The 19,398-nt window shown below is 49.6% G+C and overlaps 1 protein-coding gene across 8 annotated transcripts; it reads left to right on the plus strand.

The window, feature by feature from the left end:
* Nucleotides 1-1,502: 1,502 nt before the first annotated feature.
* Nucleotides 1,503-18,244, plus strand: DHRS2 (dehydrogenase/reductase 2). 8 transcript variants are annotated; one of them, XM_070626709.1, is made up of 13 exons: nucleotides 1,503-2,029; nucleotides 2,364-2,462; nucleotides 7,014-7,199; nucleotides 7,535-7,659; nucleotides 9,427-9,483; nucleotides 11,588-11,766; nucleotides 11,940-12,117; nucleotides 12,592-12,693; nucleotides 15,603-15,673; nucleotides 16,721-16,772; nucleotides 17,063-17,197; nucleotides 17,453-17,508; nucleotides 17,757-18,244. In XM_070626709.1, the coding sequence occupies exons 4-13, from the start codon at nucleotides 7,612-7,614 to the stop codon at nucleotides 17,866-17,868; spliced, it is 990 nt and encodes a 329-aa protein (XP_070482810.1). In that variant the 5' UTR covers nucleotides 1,503-2,029; nucleotides 2,364-2,462; nucleotides 7,014-7,199; nucleotides 7,535-7,611; the 3' UTR covers nucleotides 17,869-18,244. The 8 variants fall into 8 exon arrangements, with proteins under 8 accessions (XP_070482810.1, XP_070482808.1, XP_070482820.1 ...); XM_070626707.1 differs by having other exon boundaries at nucleotides 7,543-7,659; XM_070626716.1 differs by lacking the exon at nucleotides 1,503-2,029 and adding an exon at nucleotides 3,732-3,757 and having other exon boundaries at nucleotides 2,378-2,462.
* Nucleotides 18,245-19,398: the final 1,154 nt, after the last annotated feature.

Here is a 19,398-nt window from a genome sequence, read left to right on the forward strand (position 1 = left end):
AATTTAATAGGAAGCTGGCAGGCAAGAGTCTTGGAAAGGTCATTTGCAGACCAGCATCCCAGAATAGGGTGGCTATAGTGCTGAGAGACAACAGGTGAATACCAGCACAATTTCCAAGCATTTTACCTTGGCCTCTTCCTCTCCTGTCTGTGTATTTTCTCCCTTAGCAACCCCATCCACACCCATGGCTTCAATAGTCACATCTCCACAGACAATACCCAAATCCCATGCGTGGACTTCTCAGACTGACATTTCTAGCTGCCAGCTGGGCAACTCCAATTAGAAGCCTTACCTTCTTCTCAAAACCATGGTATCCAATAGGTGGAATTCATATTTCCTTTCAAACTCCTTCCTTCTCCTCTGTTCCCCATTTCTGTTGCTGACACCACCCTTCTCCCATAGAATAGGCTAGAACCAAGCCCTGACTCCATGTTTGGATCCAATCTCCTGCCTCCTACATCAAAGCAACCAGAAAGACTGAGTCCTTCTTTGCAAGACTTTGTTACTGTTTCCTTTGTTCTCTTCCAGAACCACCCTCTGGATTGAGCCATCTTTACCTCTTGCCTAGACTATAGATTTGGCCTTAGAGTGGGTGGTACCCCACACATGTCTCAATCCAACTCGTCCCACACATAGTTAACAGACAACCTTCTGACCCACTATGTTCAAAGGTCCTCCCAGCTTCTCCTTTTATGGGTTGGCTAGACCTTTAAAGCTTTCCAGAGTCCACATAACCACAATTTGTTTTCCATTTTCTCTGTTTCCATTGCTTCCTTTTCTGTACTTTCATATACACCCTGTTCTCCCAGGTTCTGTGCACTTTATGCTCTTCCCTCTGCCAGGAATGGCTCTGTTACTTGTAAGCATAGGTTCTGCTACGAGTGATGGAAAACCCAGTGCAGGGATCCCCTTTGACTGTTTATCACTTCCTGCAGCTTCTGCACAAGCTGAGGGTCTGGGGCAACCTTTAGCCGAACTGGGGAGGAAGAATGAAAGCCTGGTCCCTTTGTCTCAAATTAGGACCAACGCTGAGGTGTAATTTGCACTCAGAGCTCCCCTTCGGGATCAGGCTGCGGCTGGGCCTTTGCTGAGAGCACATCCGTGTCCACTTCCCCTGCTCTGTGTTGCCTTCCACGTTACCTTACTGGTTTCTCCTGGGAGCGTTTGTATAATAAATCTCTTGCAAATGATGGCCTGTCTCGGGATCTGCTTCTAGCAACCCCAAGCTAAGACACTAACGTAACAGCGGCTTACACACAATTGCAGTGGGCCTCATACGGTGTCTTCATGATCGTCAAGGACCCAGACTGCTTCAGCATCGTAGTCCAGCATTCTCAACATGTGGCTTCCTCTTGAGGTCAGAGATAGCTGTGCCAACTCCAGTCATTAAGTTTACATTCCAGCTAACAGGAGGGAGAACAGAAGCGGTGGTGGTGGGCGGGGGGAGGGTTGCTGCTCCTTGCATTTAAGAATACTTTCTGGGAGTTGCATATCCCACTTCTGCTATATCCTTTTATCCAGAATTTGGTCATATGGGCATGCCTGTTTGCGAAGGAGGCTGGGAAAAGTAACCTTTATTCTGGGTGGTCACTTGCACAGCTAAAGTTGTGGGTTACGAGTTCTGAGGGAGAAGAGGGAACAGGTGTTAGGGGACAACTGATCGTCTCAGTTACGCTCTCCTTCTCATCTCTGCCTGTCCACATTCTTCAAAACCCTGTACAAATGCCACTTTCTCCATCAATCCTTCCTTGACCTCCCAGTTAAAAGTTATCAGTCCCTGACCAGAACTCCCACGGCACTTTTGTTTTGTTTTGTTTTGTTTTCTGGAAAGGATTCACCCCGAGCTAACACCTGTTTCCAATCCTCCTCCTCTCTCTTTTTTTCCCCTCCCTGAAGCTGTGGTACATAGTTGTACATTCTAGTCGTAAGTCCTTCTAGTTCTTCTACGTGAGCCACTGCCACAGCATGGCCACTGACAGCCAAGTGCTGTGGTCCCATGCCCGGGAACTGACCCCGAGCTGCTGAAGTGGTGAGAACCCCGAATTTTAACTACTAGGCTGTCAGGGCTGGCTCCCCCATGGCACTTTGTGTCCCCCTCACTTGTGGCACTTAAATTTTCCTATCTTGTGTTATAGTTATTATTTACAGATGCATTTCCCACCAGACTGTGAGCATCTATAGAGAAGAGGGCAAGTTTCAATAAATTTCTTGTTTGAACCTCACAATCCTCCAATGCCCATAGTCTGGAGAGCATGGGTTTGCAGTCTGACCAGCCTGACTCAGAGGCAGGCTATCTCTAAGCCAGTTATGCAACATCTATTTGTTTATTCTATAAATATTTATAAGTGTCCCCTCTCTGCCAGGTATAAAGCAGGAGGAGGAAGAGCACACTCTCCACAGTCAGATGCCTGCATCTGAAGCTTGCATCCCAGCTTCACTGCTTGCAAGCTGTGTGACACTAGGTAAGTTACTCTGCCTCACTGTTTCTGAGCTTTATCCTTTGAAACATGATGCTCCTGGTGCAACTTTTTTGATCATGGTGAGGATTAAATGAGTTTACATGTGTAAAAGTGCTTAGGACAGTGCCTGGCACAGAATAAGAGCTGCATAAGTGTTACTTATTATTATTAGCTTATGGAGCTTACATTCTAACAGGGGAGGTAATAACCAAAGAAACAAGAGGGAAATATTAGGCAGAAATTAGTGCTACGAAGAAAATGAAAGAGGATGGTGGGAGAGCATGCTCCTGAGGGTCTATCTTGTACCAAGTGGTCAGGGAAAGACTCTAGGAGGAGGGGACATTGAGTAGCCGTGAAATATTTGTGGGAAGAGCTTTCAGGGAACAGCAAACGCAAACGCTGTGAGGGCAGCCTGGAGCAAAGAAGCCAGAGGGCTGGAGCATGTGGGTCAAGGGGAGAACGGATGAGGCAGTCTGAGAGGGACTTGGGGGCCAGATCCCACAGGGCTTTGCAAGACGGGGAAAGAATTCAAGCTTTGATTCTAAGGGCAATGGAAAGCCATTGGAGAGTTTTAAGCAGAGGAGATTTGCATTTAAAAAGTTAATTCCAGCTACAGGGTGGTGGGAGAATGGTTGAGGGGGGTTTGGGAGTGGAATGGAGGTCAGCCAGGGGGCCACTACAGCGACAGTGTAGATGGGAGAGGACAATGGAGAGGGAGAGAAGGGGCGGATTTACACACGCTTTAGAGGTGAAATACAATTATGCGCTTCATCAGCTGTCAGAACAATGACATCGTCTCCTGCTGTGGAGCCTCTGGAAAGCTCCACAGTACACTGTGTTCCAAATGTTCCAAAGTACATTTGTGAACCAGTGAGGATGCAAAAGGCAAATAATGTCTTACTATTATTATGAAAATAATGTTGACCTCATAGAGCCCCTGAAAGGGTCCCCCAAGTGTTCTCAGACCACACTGCAACCTGCTAAGCTAGGGTGACCTTTATTCTGTGGAATATTATGCAGCATTTAAAAACAATGAAGTAGATCTATTTGTATTGTCATGTAACAAGTTACAGAACAATGGAACAGTGTTTACAATAGGATACACACAAGCACACAAAGCAAACCTAAGTATTCTCTATTTACATATATTTATGCAAATGCATGGAAAAAGTCTAGAAGAACATTGTTAACTGGTTGCTTTTGGGAAGGATACAGGAATTTAGTGGCTTCATAGTGGAGAACTTTTGCTTTATCTTTTTTTTTTCTTTTTAGTGGTTACAAGGAGAGCATATGTCCAGGTATTACTGGTGTTATTTAAATATATTTTATAAATAATAGTTTGTCTTCGTCTTTCACCTGAGTGATGTGTAAAATTTGCAGAATTTTGATTTTTTTTCAGATCAGTTAATAAGCTGACAGTTGTCACTGTTCTCTGGAGAATCATTATCACTAGGGTAAAGGGATCTGCTTGCTAGATAAAATACAGGATGCCCAGGTAAGTTTGAATTTCACATAAACCAGGAATAAGTTTTTTAACCTAAGTATGTCCCATGCAATATTTGGGACATACTTGTACTGAAAAATTGATTGATGATTCTCTGAAATTCAAAGTTAACTGGGCTTCCTGTTTTTTTGATTTGCTAAGTCTGTCAACCCCATAAAGGGGATAGGAGGAGGACCCTAAGGAGGCAAGATGTGGAACAGAACCCAGATCCATGGGCAGCTTGCTGATGGTACTGGAGGGCGCTGTGTGACACCTTTGTGAGCTACAGCTCACAGAGGGTGAGCTAAGAAGCTCTGAAACGAGGGTACTGGGGACAAAGTCATGCTGGCAAGCTGACCCTTCTCTTGATAAATGCCTCTGAGGCTTGTTGAGGTTGTGAGATGTTTTGATGAAGAGGATGAGCAGGGAATGAATTGGAGGGAGGTTGTAAAACCTTACCCTGGGAGAGTTTGCTTTTGTTTTTAAACATCTATAGGCCTTCCACAAGGGGAAGGCTTTGGAGCTAGGCTTGCATAACTCTCCTGTGGCAACCGAGAGGCTGATAAAATTTCCTGTGCTTCTGGGCTCTAGCCAGGTCCCTGTCTTTCAACATTACCCCATGGCTACCAAAGGCCATGGCATGAAGGCGGTTTCCTTGAGGTGATAACAGGTCATTGCCAGAACTTTCTTCTCCACCATCTTTTCTTCCCCTTCAGGGGAGTGTACATATGCCACTTTCCCCATTTCTTCTTTTCCCCACTTTTGTCCTAGGAAATTTCACCATGGTCAATATCTTCCTCAAATGTACAAACCTTTCCTCAAAGGTACAAAACCTCTTTCAGATTTTGCTCATAGAGAAATCTTTCTTGCTTTTTTCATCTCCCCAATTTGTGAACCAACCAACCTTCCAAACAACTAATCAACCAACTACTAACCCAACTGACTAACCCGTCTGTCTTACCCAGCTAGGGCTGCTATAGCAAAAGTACCATCGACTGGGTAGCTTAAACAAAAAACATTCATTTCTCAACTTTCTGGAGGCTGGGAAGTCCAAGATCAAGGTGTCAGTAAATTTGGTATCTGGTGAGGGTCCATCTTCTGGTTCACAGACAGCTCCTTCTCTCTCCATCCTCAGATGGTAGAAGGGGCTAGGGGTCTCTCTTTTGTAAGGGTATTAATCTCACTCATGAAGAGACTCTCATGACCTAAGCACCTCCCAGAGGCCCCACCTCCAAACACCATCAACTTGGGGATTAGGTTTCAACAGATGAATTTTTTTGGGGAAAAACAAACGTTCAGTCTATAGCACCATCCCAGAAACAAAGAGTGGAGGATGCTTCAACCTGGCATAGAGACCAAAACAAAGTGATGCTGCGCTTCATGGAGATCTCAATTCTGTGAAGATAGTCTCTCATTCTGTAGGAAATCAGCTTTGAATCATCCACGCCTAGGAGAGGCTGGGAAAGGATCACTACTGGAGAAGAAAGCGGTTGGGTGTGGGTCAGGATCTGGGGCTATCCATCTGCATGGAGAAATCTTGCTTTTTTCAAAACATCAGACCTACTGGTGTTCGCCTCACTTTGCCCTTTTTTTTTTCCTTTGTAAAATGAACTCTATTGAAGTACACAGTAGAGAGAGTACAATGCACACAATTTCAGTGTACAGTCCTTGGAATTTTGACAAATGTACATATCTGTGTATCTACTACCCCAATAGAGATATAGAACATTTCCCTTACCCTAGAAAATTCCCTCGTGCCCCTATACTCAGACAACCATTGATCTGACTTCTATCACTATGTATATATTAGCTTTGTCTATTCTAGAACTTTATATAAATTGTACTTTTCTTTTGACTTTGCTTAGGCAGGTTTTTTTTTCCGTGCAGAAGTAAAAAGAATTATTGTAGTTTTTATGGTTTCATTTTTTTCATGTAAATCTTTGATCCATCTGAAATTTATTTTGGTGAAAGGCATAGATCTAATTTAGTTTCTTTTCCCCCAGAGATCTACCCAGTTGTCTCAACATCATTTATTGATGAATCTATCTTTTTTCTCACTCATTCGAAATGCCACCTTTATCATACATTAAATTTTCAGATGTGTTTGTATCTATTTCTGAACCTTCCTTTCTGTTCCTTTGATTTATTTGTTCATGTATCAATACAATACTCTTTCAATTGTGGCTACGTTATTTTTAAAAATCTTATATTTTAGGATTTTCTGCTCTATCTCATCAATGAGCTAGTTTTCTCCAAGGTTGCTGTATTAATTATTTTTTGTTGCATAACAAGTTACCCTAACACTTAGCAACTTGAAAATTTATGATCTCACACTTTCTGAGAGTCAGGCATGCGAGCAGTGTAGCTGGAGGGTTCTGGTTCGAGATGCCTCGTGAGGTCGGGGTTAAGCCGTCAGCTGGGGCTGCAGCCGTCTCCAGACTTAACTGAGGCCGAGATTTTTGCTTCCATGCTCACTCATATGGTTGTGGGCAGGCCTCAGTTCCTCGCCACATGGGTCTCGCCATAGGGATGCTCACAACCTGGCAGCTGGGGTGATCCTAGAGAGAGAGAGACAGCCAGGGCCCAAGACGGAGCACTCAGTTTTGTATATCTTAATCTCAGAAGTGACGTGCCATTACTTCTGTGAACCCTGGTATGATGAGGGAGGGGACTACTCAGCCCACAGGGATCACGGGACCCTCTTAGAGGCTGGCTACCACGGGTCCAGTTTTGGTCCTCCTCTCTTCACTTTATTGACTTTCTTGTGGTGTCTCATCTGTTTTATGAGGTTTCTTCTAGCTAAGACCAATAGTTTGCAAAACATTTTTCTGGTCTCTAACTTGCTCTCCTGCATGCCAGAATGATTTATCCAACTGCCAAGGTACCTCCTCTGAAATATCCCATGGGCATCTCTACGTGGCTTTTCCTGTGCTCTCCTTGGATGTTACCCGAGCCTCAAGCCTCCTACCACTTTGAGGGGTAGCATTCTGCACGAGATTTATTTGATCTCTCCATTAGACTGTGACCTTATCGAGGTAAGGACTGTGCCTTCATTATTTCGCTGTTTGCAGTACTCAACACAGTGCCTGGAATGGAGTAGGTGCTCATCAAACTTTTGGGCCCAGGTGATAGCCTGGGTGATGGATGGACATCTGGACACAGAAGCACACCTGAAGCTCTAGAGGGGCCTGATCCAGCAGGGAGAGGCTCATTCACTGGCTTTGGCAACGGAAGCCTGTGGTCTCTTTTTGGTGCTGGTAAGAATGTCTCTGCAGCTTTGCTCCCCCGCCAGCTGAGCCTGTAGGCTGCCTGTCCCGCCCACCCCACTTCCGCAATGTGGGGTCTGGAGCCTGATTGGACCCATGGGTCTGTCTGTTTCTGTTGTGTGAGGGTCCGCGGACAGCTGGCCTGACAGGTCTGGGTGCCTGGTAAGTGGTACGTGCAGCATTCTGCCACATATTACTCTGACAACAAGTCCTGCCCTGTCCCCAATGCTCCCACCCTCCCCAAGCCTCCTCCCCAGCTGTGGGGAGGCCTTTTCTCACCACCTCCTTTTTCAATTCTAAGACTTTAAATGCCAGGAATCCTTGAGTGTTTCAGATAGGATCAGCTGTGCCTGAAAGCAGCCTGCTGCCCGTTCACATCCTCACACCCGGCTTCAGACCGCCCATGGAAGAGCTCCTGACCCGCACTCAGGAAAGAGAGGAGCACAGCCAGGTAAGGCTGAGCTGGCCCCACCTCAGCCCAGGGCAGGGACAGATGGTGTCGCCCAAGGCGAGGCTGTGCAGTTTGGGGTTCATGACACCAGAACTGCCCACCTTTTCACTCCTCTTGACTTTTTGTGCTGATGCTTCTGTCTCTCTGGCTCTGTCTTCAGCTCAATCTTTATTTCTTCTCTGATTCTCATGACAAAGCTCTTGGGGCTATCAGAGCCCTTAGGACCACCCAACTCAGTTTCTCATGCTACCAAGGTCCAGACGGAGTCAGAGAGGGGAACTGGCTTGCCCAAGATCACGCAGCTTCTGTTGACATCTCCCTAGTCTCTCTTTCCTGATCTTCAGTGTTTCTAACTCTTCCACATCTCTCAATCTCTGCCTGAATCTTTGTTTTCTTTCCTTTTCCCTTCTCTTCTCTCCTTGGACCCTACGATAAGGGCATTCACCTCCAGGATGGGATTAGGTTGAGGTTATGTCCATTTGGCTTCCTCTCTTCCATATTTGGGTGTCTGAATTGATCAGCATGGGAAGGGTCCCGGACTGGGCAGTGCCAGGCTCAGAGGCTACTCTAAGCTCCCAGGACCTGCTGGGGTCTACTGCTTTGGAGTAAAGTGAGAATTAAGGGAGAGAGTGAGAGCCTGGGCCCTTGGAAGCCACCCAGTCTCAGGCCCCAGGAAAGAGGGACCTTGAATGGGAAGGGGACCCAGGGGAGAGAGATGGGGGCTGACCGGGCTCTTCACATTTCACCTGCAACAGACCAGAGCTGCTTTTCCTTACAAGGTGGGCAGCGTTCCTGCAGACCACCTCAAGGCTAGTTTAGACCCGCAGGGCTTGGTAAGAACTACTCTAGGCCAGAGTGGGGACAGCCACAGACTTGCTGAGATAGGAACAGCTTCTCTGAGATGCTACAACTCCAGTCTTCCAGCAGAGGGTGCCCTCTCCTGACAAAATGCAAGTCCTCTTTTTCCTGCTGCCCTCCCAGCCAAGGAGACGGATTCCCCTCACACTTGATGGGGTTAATCTGTGCTGGCAGCCCCGGGGTGGGGGGATAAGGGAGTCGGGGGGGTAGTCCCCCAGGGGTCAAAACAGTGTTTAGAATCTGGTGTCCCATTTAGGAAAGGTAGAACAATCTGAAGCTGAAACCCCCAATCCCCTCAAATTGAAAGGCTGTAGACATGACCTTGCAGAAAGGAGACGGCGCATGTGAGCTAGCCAGCAGAGTGAAAGCAGCTAGGATAAAAAAGCGAGGAGGTCTAGGACCTGCAAGGGGTCATTTTGAAAATATGGTATCAGAAGGGACAAACATTGGAAACCAAGGCGGTCCCTGCCAAAGCAGAGCATATAGTCACCTTCATTATGACACGGATACAGACTGATATTTAGTCTGAAATTTCTCCACAATTCCTGAGCAGCACCCGTTCACTTATCATTTAGAGATACCGACCCCTAACTCAAGGGAACTGGGTTATGCAAGGGTTGCTAAGGAACGAGGGGAGTGCAGTAGGTACTGGCAGAGGTTGCTTAGTAACCAGGAGTCCCTCAGTGATAGAGTGGCCAGAGCAGGTATGGAATTGATAAGGGTCTGCGGACAGTCAGCCTACACTAGAATGTCCTGAAAGGGCATGTCTGTTTGCCCCTCGGCCCAGAGCTACCAGAGCCTCCTCTCTTCAGCTCCCTGGCACTGTCCTGCATGAAAAGTACACGCAAGTCCCTGACTGTCCGCGATAACCGCTTGCTCCAACCATTCCTTCCCCACCTCCCTCTGCAGGAAGCTGATCAGATTCCCAGATTCAAGGACCAGCAGGGCTCCCTCCCGAGCAAGCAAGTAGGTGTCTAGCACTGGGAGAGGCAGGAGCCTCTGGGTTCACATTGATGTGGAGCTGGGAAATTTGGGGTTTGAGTGAAAGACGGCCCCCTAGACAAGCATCTCTATGTATTTTCAGTTCATGGGGATATGTCTTCACATCTGAGTGTCCCATGCCGGTCCTCACCTCACCTTCACACCTGCACGTATCTACAGTGGCACATACTACCCCCTCCCTTCCTGAGGCTTGTCCAGGCTCCTCACAGCCTCCCTTCAGATAGCTCTACTTCAGCACAACCTGGTGGAGACAGTATGCAGGCTCCCGGAGCCACAGTCTGCTTTCTCCTGTCTAGTACCAACCAGGCCTGACCCCGCTTTGCTTCCAAGATCGGAAGAGATGGCACTCATTCAGGGTGGCATGGCCGTACACCACAGTCTGCTTTCTCCGTCATGAGCCCTCCGTTCTCGGCACTCCTGCTGTCTGCCAAAGAGCCTGGACGTTCACCCCTGTCCCCTTCTCCTCTCAATCTGTCCCCCTTGGCTAGAACACCTCTCTTGCTGCTTCCCTGTCAGACCCTCCTCCACCTTCCCGGTCCTATTTATCTGCAGCTTCCCTGGTGATGATTCTCCCCAACTAAGCAGACGGAGCTGTGCACCCCTTGTCTCAAGCCCCGTGGGGCTCTGGGACCCCAGGGAGGGAGCAAGTGGGGCCGCCCTCAAGGAGCCCACGGACCCTCTGCTTCCTCTGTACCTGGCAGGGGACTCCCAGGAAAGCCTTTGTGAACTGAGTGTTTATACATGGAAAGCTTGTTTAAAACAAAGCTCCTTATGCAGAACATCTCAGAGGAAGTATTCGAGACACTGGAATTTGCCTCTGAGAGAGGCAAACTAGAGGCCACCCCCAGTGGGAGAATTTAGTTAATTAAGTTAAACTGGGAGATTTAGTTTTTGGACTAGTTTTGAACTGCTTGAATGTTAAAATTTACCATGAGCAGGTAAACTTTACTTTTAAAACATTTTTATTGTAAAATATAACACATACCTAAAAAGTATACACGCACACACACACACACACAAGACATACACATCTTAGTGGACACCATGTAGCCATCACTCAGCCATAAAATAGAACAGCACCAGCAGCCCAGAGCCCCTTGGTTTCCCCCTCCCCAATCATCACCCTGCTCTTACCCCAGGCTTATCTCCTGGCTTTTGTGATAACCACTGCTTTGCTTTTCTGTGTGGTTTTATCACCTGTTTGTGTTCTTAAACAACATAGAGTTATTTTGCCTGTTTTTGAAACTTGTATACGTGGAATCACATAATAACATATTTTTTTGTGCCTGGCTTCTTTTCCTCAATGATGTCTTTTTAAGATTCATTTATGTTCCGTGTAGTTTCAGTTCATTAATTTTCACGACTGCATAGTATTCCATTCTATAAGTGCAACACGATTTGTTTATCCATTCTACCATTAATGGACATTTGAGCTCATTTCCAATTTGAGGTTGTTACAAAGAATTATGTTGTGAATGCTTGTGCACAGGCTCTTGTTTGCACACGTGACTGCCCTCTTGCGGGTATGAAACTGCAGTCAGAGGCCTGTATGTTCAAATTCCCAGGATAGGGCCACATGGCTTTCCCAAGTGGTCATGCTTAAACTTCCCCCAGCAGTGAATGAAAGTTTCTGTTGATTTCTACTTTTTCAACTAGAAGCAGTTCATTAAAATTAATAACTGGTGTAATTCTTTGCTTGGTGTCTGGCCTCCTCACTCCACGGACAAGCTCCATGAGTGAGGTCAGGGGGCATCATTCACCAGGATGACCTGGAGTCTGCTGTCCAGTGCCTGACACATTGCAAGTTCCCAGTGCTTGCTTATAGAATGAATGAGAAAATCATCCTGTCTCGTGAATGTTGGGTCTCACATTCTAATTCGTCTGTTTCATAGAGAATTTTCATGGAGAGTTTTCCTGACCTGAGGGCTCACCCGTTTGAAATTCACCCTGACTGGCCCGACTCTCTCCTCCTCTCTGCGGCTGGCTTTGTCTGTCTAGAGGAGCTGGGAGTAGACGACCATCACACTCACTGATGGCCAGTGATAACTGAAGTTGATTCTTTCTCCAGGGCCAAGTTCAGCAAGAAGCAGACCAGGCCATGGCCACCAGGCTTCAAGCAGCGGCCTGGGTCCAACGGGGCCAGCTTCGTCACCCTGCTGGGCTCTCTGTGCAGAAGATCAGCAGGGGTATAGACCAAAAGGGCATCCTGGCCAATCGGGTAGCCGTGGTTACGGGGTCCACTAATGGGTAAGTGTCCTGATTGCCCTATGGGTCTTGTCCCCTCACAGGGAAACTCACTTCCACAGAAGGACCTCTGGGTTATAGAGTAGGACACAGACTTGTTGATTTCCAGGGCTGAGTAGGAGGAGAATGATGGCGAGGGGCTAAGGCTGTCTTGTTCCCTCCATCTCTGCCCACAGGATTGGCTTCGCCATCGCCCGGCGTCTGGCCCAGGACGGGGCCCACGTGGTGGTCAGCAGCCGGAAGCAGCAGAACGTGGACCAGGCAGTGGCAGCACTACAGGAGGAGGGGCTGAGTGTGATGGGCACCGTGTGCCACGTGGGGAAGGCCGAGGACCGGGAGCGGCTGGTGGCCACGGTGAGGGGCCACACAAAGATGCTTTCCCTCCCTGCTCGGCCCTTAGAGAGTCAGGGACCAGGATGGAGTCTCAGAGGCCCTAAAGCATGTCCTGAGACCATGATTGCTCACAGCCTAACTGAGCAGAGCTTGCTGTTCACACTGGAAAGTGGCCTGTTCATGAGAGGACCCTCCCCTCCACCTACACCCCACACCCTGGTACCTCTATGATTGAGGAGGGGTCTAAAGGGATTTCCCCATCCCAAGCCCCCAGAGGGCTTCCTGGAGAAGACCGTCCTCCCCTGAGGTCCTCAGCACCGGAGAGCCCACCCCTGGGCCTATCCAGGGCACTTACTATCACCAAGAAGCCTTGTGACCACTCCTGGTTGAGATAGTACATAGTTAGCGAGCTTTGCCTCAACGCCTCAGCACCCTGAGGCCTCCTCAAGTCATCTCCACACTCACCCCCACTCTTCGTGTCACCCTTCCTCCCAGGCCCTGCAGCATTGTGGGGGCATTGACTTCCTGGTGTGCGTGGCAGGGGTCAACCCCCTGGTGGGGAGCACTCTGGGGACCAGTGAGCAGGTGTGGGACAAGGTAAGAGGCCGTTCTCAGACCAGGCTGAGAGGTCCGAAGTGCTTCCCACCCCCACCCCGAGACTTTCCTCTCCCCTCCTGACATTACTGTGAAAACAGGCACTGGCCGCTCGTCCCTGGAATGTGCTGTGAAGCTGCTTCCTGGTTTGTGTGTTTTTAAAGCTGGTTCCTATACTCTTTCTGCTTTCTTTTTCCTGCCCGTCTCTTTTGCATTTATTCATTCAGCAAATATTTACTGAGGGCTTTCCGTGTGCCAGGCACTCTTCCAGGCTCTGGGGAGAGAGCTGTGGGAGGAAGTCTCTGCTCTTGGTAAGAGTCAAGAACAGTAAGGTCTCTGCTCTCTGTCAACGGGTTATATTCTTTACATCCTTTGTGGGGACATATACTGGTGGCTGTGCTCCTCTTGGGTGACCTGTACCTGCTGCTGAGATTCTCCACCTTTCCTGGACTAGGGCTCCTCTCTGTACCTGTCAGAGAGAGGATGGACCCATCCATCAGCTTTCCATGGGCTTGGACCCACTTCCAACCCACTACAGTCCACTTAACGATCCTGGTCCACAAGGGTCCAGGAGACACCTTACAAAATGCCTTCGGGTCCGTCTCAGGCTTTGTTATTCTCCTTCGACTCTTATTTGCTCCTGTGTTCTGTTCCCTGGTCCCTCTGGCAGACAAGATGGACTGGGACGGAGTCACATTCTTCCTGCCATGGTTAGCATCCCCCTTGGCCCCAAGTGCTGAGCCAGGGCGTCTCCTCCTGCCCTCCCCAGCTCTCTGCGCTCTGCCGCTCTGCCGTCAGCATTCTCAGGCCGGCCTCTCTGTGTATCTGCTCTTGGCCGGGTGCCCTTCCCTCCATCCTCAGAGGTGACCTGAAATTGGAGCTCCTTGCAGCCACTGCCAGCAGCCTCCACAGGCTCTTCAGCCTCCTTAATGCCTCCGAAGGAGCATCTGTGACTAGGTAGCTAGGGTTTCACCGCTGACAGTCTCCTCACCCTCCTGAGTCATTTTCCCTTTTAGTGTCTCAGTTCACGGGATCATGACTCTTTTCATCAGAACTGTTTGAAATCTTCCCTCCCGCACCTGGGCCGCTTGCCCATGGCCCCCCTTACTTTCTCTGCTGCTCTCCTCTTCTCCAAGGACTTGCTTGCTAACCCCCAAGCAATTCTGCACCACAGGACATAAATTGCCCCTGATCACACCTGCCACCACCTTGGAGGTGAAATGGTCACAAAACAAGTTTAGAATTTACCAGTTACTCTGCTTTTACCTGGATGTAATTTTCAGTAGGTGTCCTGTAAGAGGAGCTGCTGCTCGCTCATCTTCCTCTTGGGCCAGTTTGAGCACCTCCCTCAGGCAGATGCCCCTTCTCTCCAGCTGGTTGGGAAATCTGTCCTCTACCACCCCAACCACCTCTCCTCCATCGCTTCTCCAAGGACTCTCCAGCAGCACCTCCTCAGACCCACCGGTCTGTCCTCAGGACTTCATGGCACACAGAGCTACTCTTCCTTCTTTTCTGATAGGGCGGTTTGCTTCAGCAAGGGAGGGACTCTTACCTTTTCCTTGGCACACGTTTGGCTCCTGAGTCTAGGAGGGGCCTCGTCTCAACCATGGCCTGGCCTGTCACACATGGAGCTTAGGGCCGACATCCAGTGCGCTGGTGGGGCTCTGTTTTGTGCAGAGAGTGACCAGAAAGCCCTTAGTCTAACCCTCAATTCCTTCTTATTGGGGACCTCATGATGTCACCCCTTCAGGCATCGGAGCCACTTCTTGCAGTCCTGGGGGTCATCCTCAACACTGGTCACCTGTCATCAAATGGGCCTCCCAGCACTCAGTTGAAGCATTTCCCTGCCCACATCCAAGGAGATGAGTGGGTGTGGGATGAAGCAGTGGGAAAAACAGTGGACAGGCTTGGCCAGTGACAGATATGTAGCCTCATTCCTTAAAGACACAGCACACGGCTGACCTCACTGAAGACAGCGCCTCACAGGAGGGATCCCTGTGTCACTTTAGTCCCAGCTGGCACTCTGTCCTACCCCCCAGCTCACTCTCTGCATCTTTTCTTGCAAATTCCTCTCTTACTTCTCCCCTGTCCCCAGATCTGCCGGACAGAGGTCCCGGTTAGAGAGTCAGGGACCCTAAGGCCACACTCCGGTTTCAGTTGCAGGCAGGGTCAGTGTGGGCGCCTGACTCCCAGAATGGCAATTTTCTGGTGTCTCTCTTTCTGTGTTGGCTGCAGGGAAACTCAGAGCCATGTCTGCAATAAACTGCGTGCATGTAGGCCCTCTCGGCATGCCTTTTTGTGAACGAACAACAGAATAATGCTCAGTTCTTACCACGTGCTGTGAACTGTGGGCACCAACCTCGCTCTTGCTTTTTCTGATTTTTCTACACTTATTTTCTGTATTCTCCCTTTCTTCACACAAAATACCTATTTGGCTTGTTTTATGCTACTGCATTGTGAGTATGCCTTAAATTCTGTTGGGACAAACCAAGAGCATAGTCAAATAAAAACACGGAGAGATGAAGATGACTCTTCCAGAAATCTCCCTTGCTCCCAGCATCTGCTTTCCCTCCGTCTGTTCTGCCTTCAATATTCTTCCAGTGGTCCCTGCGTGTAGCTTCTATCTGCACAACCAGAATGTAGTACCATTTCTTTCAAAGGCCTGACCGTTTCCTTCTTTCATCCCAGGCCTGAACAAGTCACACTTTCAGGGCTCTGCTCACAGGCCTGTCACTTAGCCTGCCTGTCTATTAAACCATTAGCAAGCTGGGAACACTTCTTGTCCTGATCAGAAGGGGGATTAATCTCTCAGATCTGCACAAATCTGGGTTTGCTGTGCAAATTATCCTGCTCTAGAGTCTGACCGCCCGTGTCCTTCTCCGCCCTCCACCACGCCCCTGCTTTAATTTCAGATCGTGGATGTGAATCTGAAGTCCCCTGTCCTGCTGCTGAGCCAGCTGCTGCCCCACATGGAGAAGAGGGGGTACGACTACAGGGTGGGGGGCGGGACGGGAGGACTCCAGGGAGACTGAGGCACAAGAGTGGAGTCTGGAGAACCCAGGGCCACAGCAGGGAGAGGGGGAGGACAGAAGAGGTCCCCCTGAGATCTCCACATCCCCCTCCCTCTCTCCTACCGCATCCTTTGTGCAGCTACAGCTGCTAATTCTAGCGGTTTCAGGACGAGGGTGATGTGCCAGGGGCTCTGGCACGCTCTCTTTGGCCCTGACATCACCAGCTTTGGGAAGAGGCTGTGCTTTAGCTCCTTAACCTTGTGGGCTGGCTGTTCTCGCCCAAATCTACTCTGGTTCTCTCACAGCTCGCCAATGCCTTTTTACCAGTCTATGACCTGTCACAGGGTTTGCCCCATTTCTCCATCCCAGGCCTCTCTTCTTTCCCTGCTTTTCGGTCTCCAGGGACCCTACCTCTGTTCCAGATCCTGCATATCTGACTGCACTCCACACATGTCCCCAGGGCTCTCATGTCAGGGACTTGGGCCACCACCTCCTATGGGACTCAGCTGCTCCTGAGGCTCCTCCTTGCAGACACACGCTTTAAGATCTGGCTGGAGACTGTCTTGGACAGGAGGAAAAGTTCCTGACTCCTTTCTCATCTCTACCTGCCCCATCTGCTTCTCAGAGGCCTCCCTCTGCTAGGCATTCACCATCAGCCCTGGGCGCCTCTTCACCAAGCTCACTCTGCCCCCTTTCCCAAGCCCCTGGCTTTCTGCCCATCTCTTCCCCAGGAAGAGGCGGAAGAGTATAATGGTTCTGAGTATGGACATTGGGTCCAAGAGATAGGGTTGGAACTCCAGCTCTGCCACTTATTGTCTATGTTACTAACCTCTTTGGGCCTCAGTTTCCTCAGCTGTCAAATGGGACTAATATTAGGACCTGTATCACTGTTGTGAGGATTGTACTATTCAGTGACTATAATAATAAAAATTTTATATCTTTTTAATAATTATAACACCTCAGTCATGGGTAAGTTATTGGTTTTCTCTCTCTTCTTGTGTCTGTCTGGTTCCTCTTAGGAGGGGTGCTGTCATCCTGGTCTCCTCCCTTGCCGCTTATATGCCACTTGTGGTGAGTACTTGCTCGTGTGCTCCTGGTTGGGATAGGGTGAGTGGTTTCCCAGGGCCCCACAGGGACTGTGCCCAGGGAAGACCCCCTCCTTACTCTTGCTGCCCTGGTCTGAGCTCCTGCCCATGTGACTGCTGAGTCTCTCAGATCCAGCTTCTGTCCTTAGACCAGGCTGGGGAGAGTGATCTGAGCTCTGGGCTTAGGCCAGGTGTAATCCTCTGCAGGTAAGAAATCCACCTGACACTTTCCTCCACTCATCCACATCCTAATCACTGTCTTGATTCCCCTCCCAGGAGCTGGGTGTCTACAACGTCAGTAAGACGGCCCTGCTGGGCCTTACCAAGACGCTCTCGCTGGAGCTGGCCCCCAAGAACATCCAGGTGAACTGCCTGGTTCCAGGAATAATCAAGACTGACTTTAGCAAACTGGTGAGGACTGGAGTGTGTCCCTTGTTTCCTAGCCTGGCTCAGTGGAACCTCCCCAATGACTAAGGGATAAACAGGTGACTAGTCTCAGATCAGCATCTTTACAGTTGAGGTCCTCACTGTCCTTTGAACTCAGCCGTGACCAGTCCATCAACCCTGAGGAGGGTTAACCTGCCGTGGGCGCTCCACCAGGTGACCCCTGGGGCCCTCCCATCTTGTTTAGCAGCACTGACTCCTTCATCTCTTTCCTTTGCCCAGTTATATGAGAACGAGGCTATCTGGAAGAAACTCAAGGAGTACCACTGGGTGAAGAGGCAAGTAGAGTTTGGAGTTTCCATGGTCTGGGTGTGGTTGGGGAGGGGCAGCTGTGTCCTCCTCAAGAGCAGCCCCTTCCTTGTCTACTGGCCCTTCCCTGTGCTGAAGACGGGGCTCCACAAAGCCTTAGAGGGTGCAAGTAGCCCTCCTGAGTACACTCTGTCCCTCCGTGGAGCCCAGTACCACTGGAGCAGCAGAGCCAGAGTCTGAGATCACTGATGCTGTGTTCTGTCCTTCTCCCCTCCAGGATTGGGCAGCCTGAGGACTGTGCAGGACTCGTGTCCTTCCTGTGCTCTCCAGACGCAAGTTATATCACTGGCGAGAGCATCGTGGTGGCTGGCTTCTCCCCTCGGCTCTGACCCTTGGGGGGCCGTGAAGCTGCGGGTCTGGGCTTAGGAGCCTGAGGGTGGGTGGGTGGGCTAGGAGATCATTAGGCCTGGGGACAGAGTCTAAAGCTGGACTAGCAATTTGGGGGCTTGCTCATGCCAGGCTTGAGGAAGAACCCCCAGTATTCTTGTGTGCCTGACTGTTGTTGATTTGGCTGCTGTGATCCAGCCAACATGTGGGTTCTCGGTGTGGGGCTGTGGGGCTGAAGAGGTTCATGGGGCTGGTGCTTTGGAGGAATTGTAAGGGAAAAGAGTAGAGACTCGAGCCCCTGAACGATCCTGGCTCCTTCTCTCTGTCATTTGTTCTTCAAACATTTTTCTCCTGAAATAAACGCAGATTTATCCTCAAGTCTGGAAACTCCTGGTAAGGGTGGAGCCAGGGCAACATGGCTAAGGACAGCCTCTCCCCTCTCCTGCCCTCTGTGGCTTCCCTGTGTCTGTCACAGACCCACATCCACAGTGGTGGGGAGTGAGTGCTCACGGCAGGGTCTGCTGCATTCTCTGAGCTGGGGCAGGTGGAAGGTGAGCAAGGCTGGAGGGAGTGGAGGAGGATGAGGAAGGATTCTGGGCTTCTCCCTCAGGTTCTCTGGGCTAGTGGTTCTTAATGTTTTCTAGACCACACAGGCCTTTGAGAACCAGAAGAAAAAAGTCACACCAAATTTTGAGGGCAATTCCAGGTTGAGAACTCCGTTTTATTTTGGTAAAGAAGATTAGCCCTGAGCTAACACCTGTTGCCAATCTTCCTCTTTTTGCTTGAGGAAGAGTGGCCCTGAGCTAATGTCTGTGCCCATCTTCCTCTTTCGTTTTCTTTCTTTTCTTTTTTTTTTAAAGATTGGCCCTAAGCTAACATATGTTGCCAGTCTTTTTTTTTCTTCCTCTCCCCAAAGCCCCTCAGTACCTAGTTGTATATTCTAGTTGTAAGTCCTTCTAGTTCTGCTATGTGGGACCCTGCATCAGCATGGCTTGATGAGTGGTGCTAGGTCTGCACGCAGGATCTGAACCTATGAAGCCAGGCCACTGAAGGGGAGCATGCGAACTTAACCACTCGGCCACAGGGCTGGCCCCTTCCTCTATTTTTTGTATGTGGGTTGCTGCCACAGCATGGCTTGATGAGTGGTGTAGGTCTGCGCCCAGGATCAAAACCCAAGAACCTAGGCCACCAAAGGGGAGTGCGCAAACTTAACCACTACACTGCCAGGCCGGCCCCCCTGTTGAGAGCTTCTAATTTAGACAGAAGAGAGTAGTTGGTACTGAGGTCCCCCTGGAGGTTGGCTCCTCTTGGCAAAAGCCCCTTCTATTGTCCTGAGTCATATTCAGGGACACTATCCTTCTGTGTGCACATGTGCAAGACTCAGCAATGTCGAGGAGAAAGAGTGGCCCTGAGGACACCTCTCTTCTGTCGCCATCCATAAATCTTGCCCTGAATTGGTCCTGAGGGAGGACCTAAGACAAGGCGTCTGACTTGACCACTGGTCTTCACCTCACTGAAGCCCCTCACCAGTT

Source organism: Equus przewalskii, chromosome 1, assembly GCF_037783145.1.
Source record: "Equus przewalskii isolate Varuska chromosome 1, EquPr2, whole genome shotgun sequence".
Classification (NCBI taxonomy): Eukaryota; Metazoa; Chordata; class Mammalia; order Perissodactyla; family Equidae; genus Equus; species Equus przewalskii.

Excerpts from the sequence above, each read along its gene's own strand:
- DHRS2 (XM_070626709.1), top strand. The coding sequence starts at position 7,612 with ATGGAAGAGCTCCTGACCCGCACTCAGGAAAGAGAGGAGCACAGCCAG. Across the intron at positions 9,484-11,587 it reads GCTCCCTCCCGAGCAAGCAA|GGCCAAGTTCAGCAAGAAGC; the intron begins GTAGGTGTCTAG and ends TTCTTTCTCCAG. Across the intron at positions 15,674-16,720 it reads CCCCACATGGAGAAGAGGGG|GAGGGGTGCTGTCATCCTGG; the intron begins GTACGACTACAG and ends GGTTCCTCTTAG.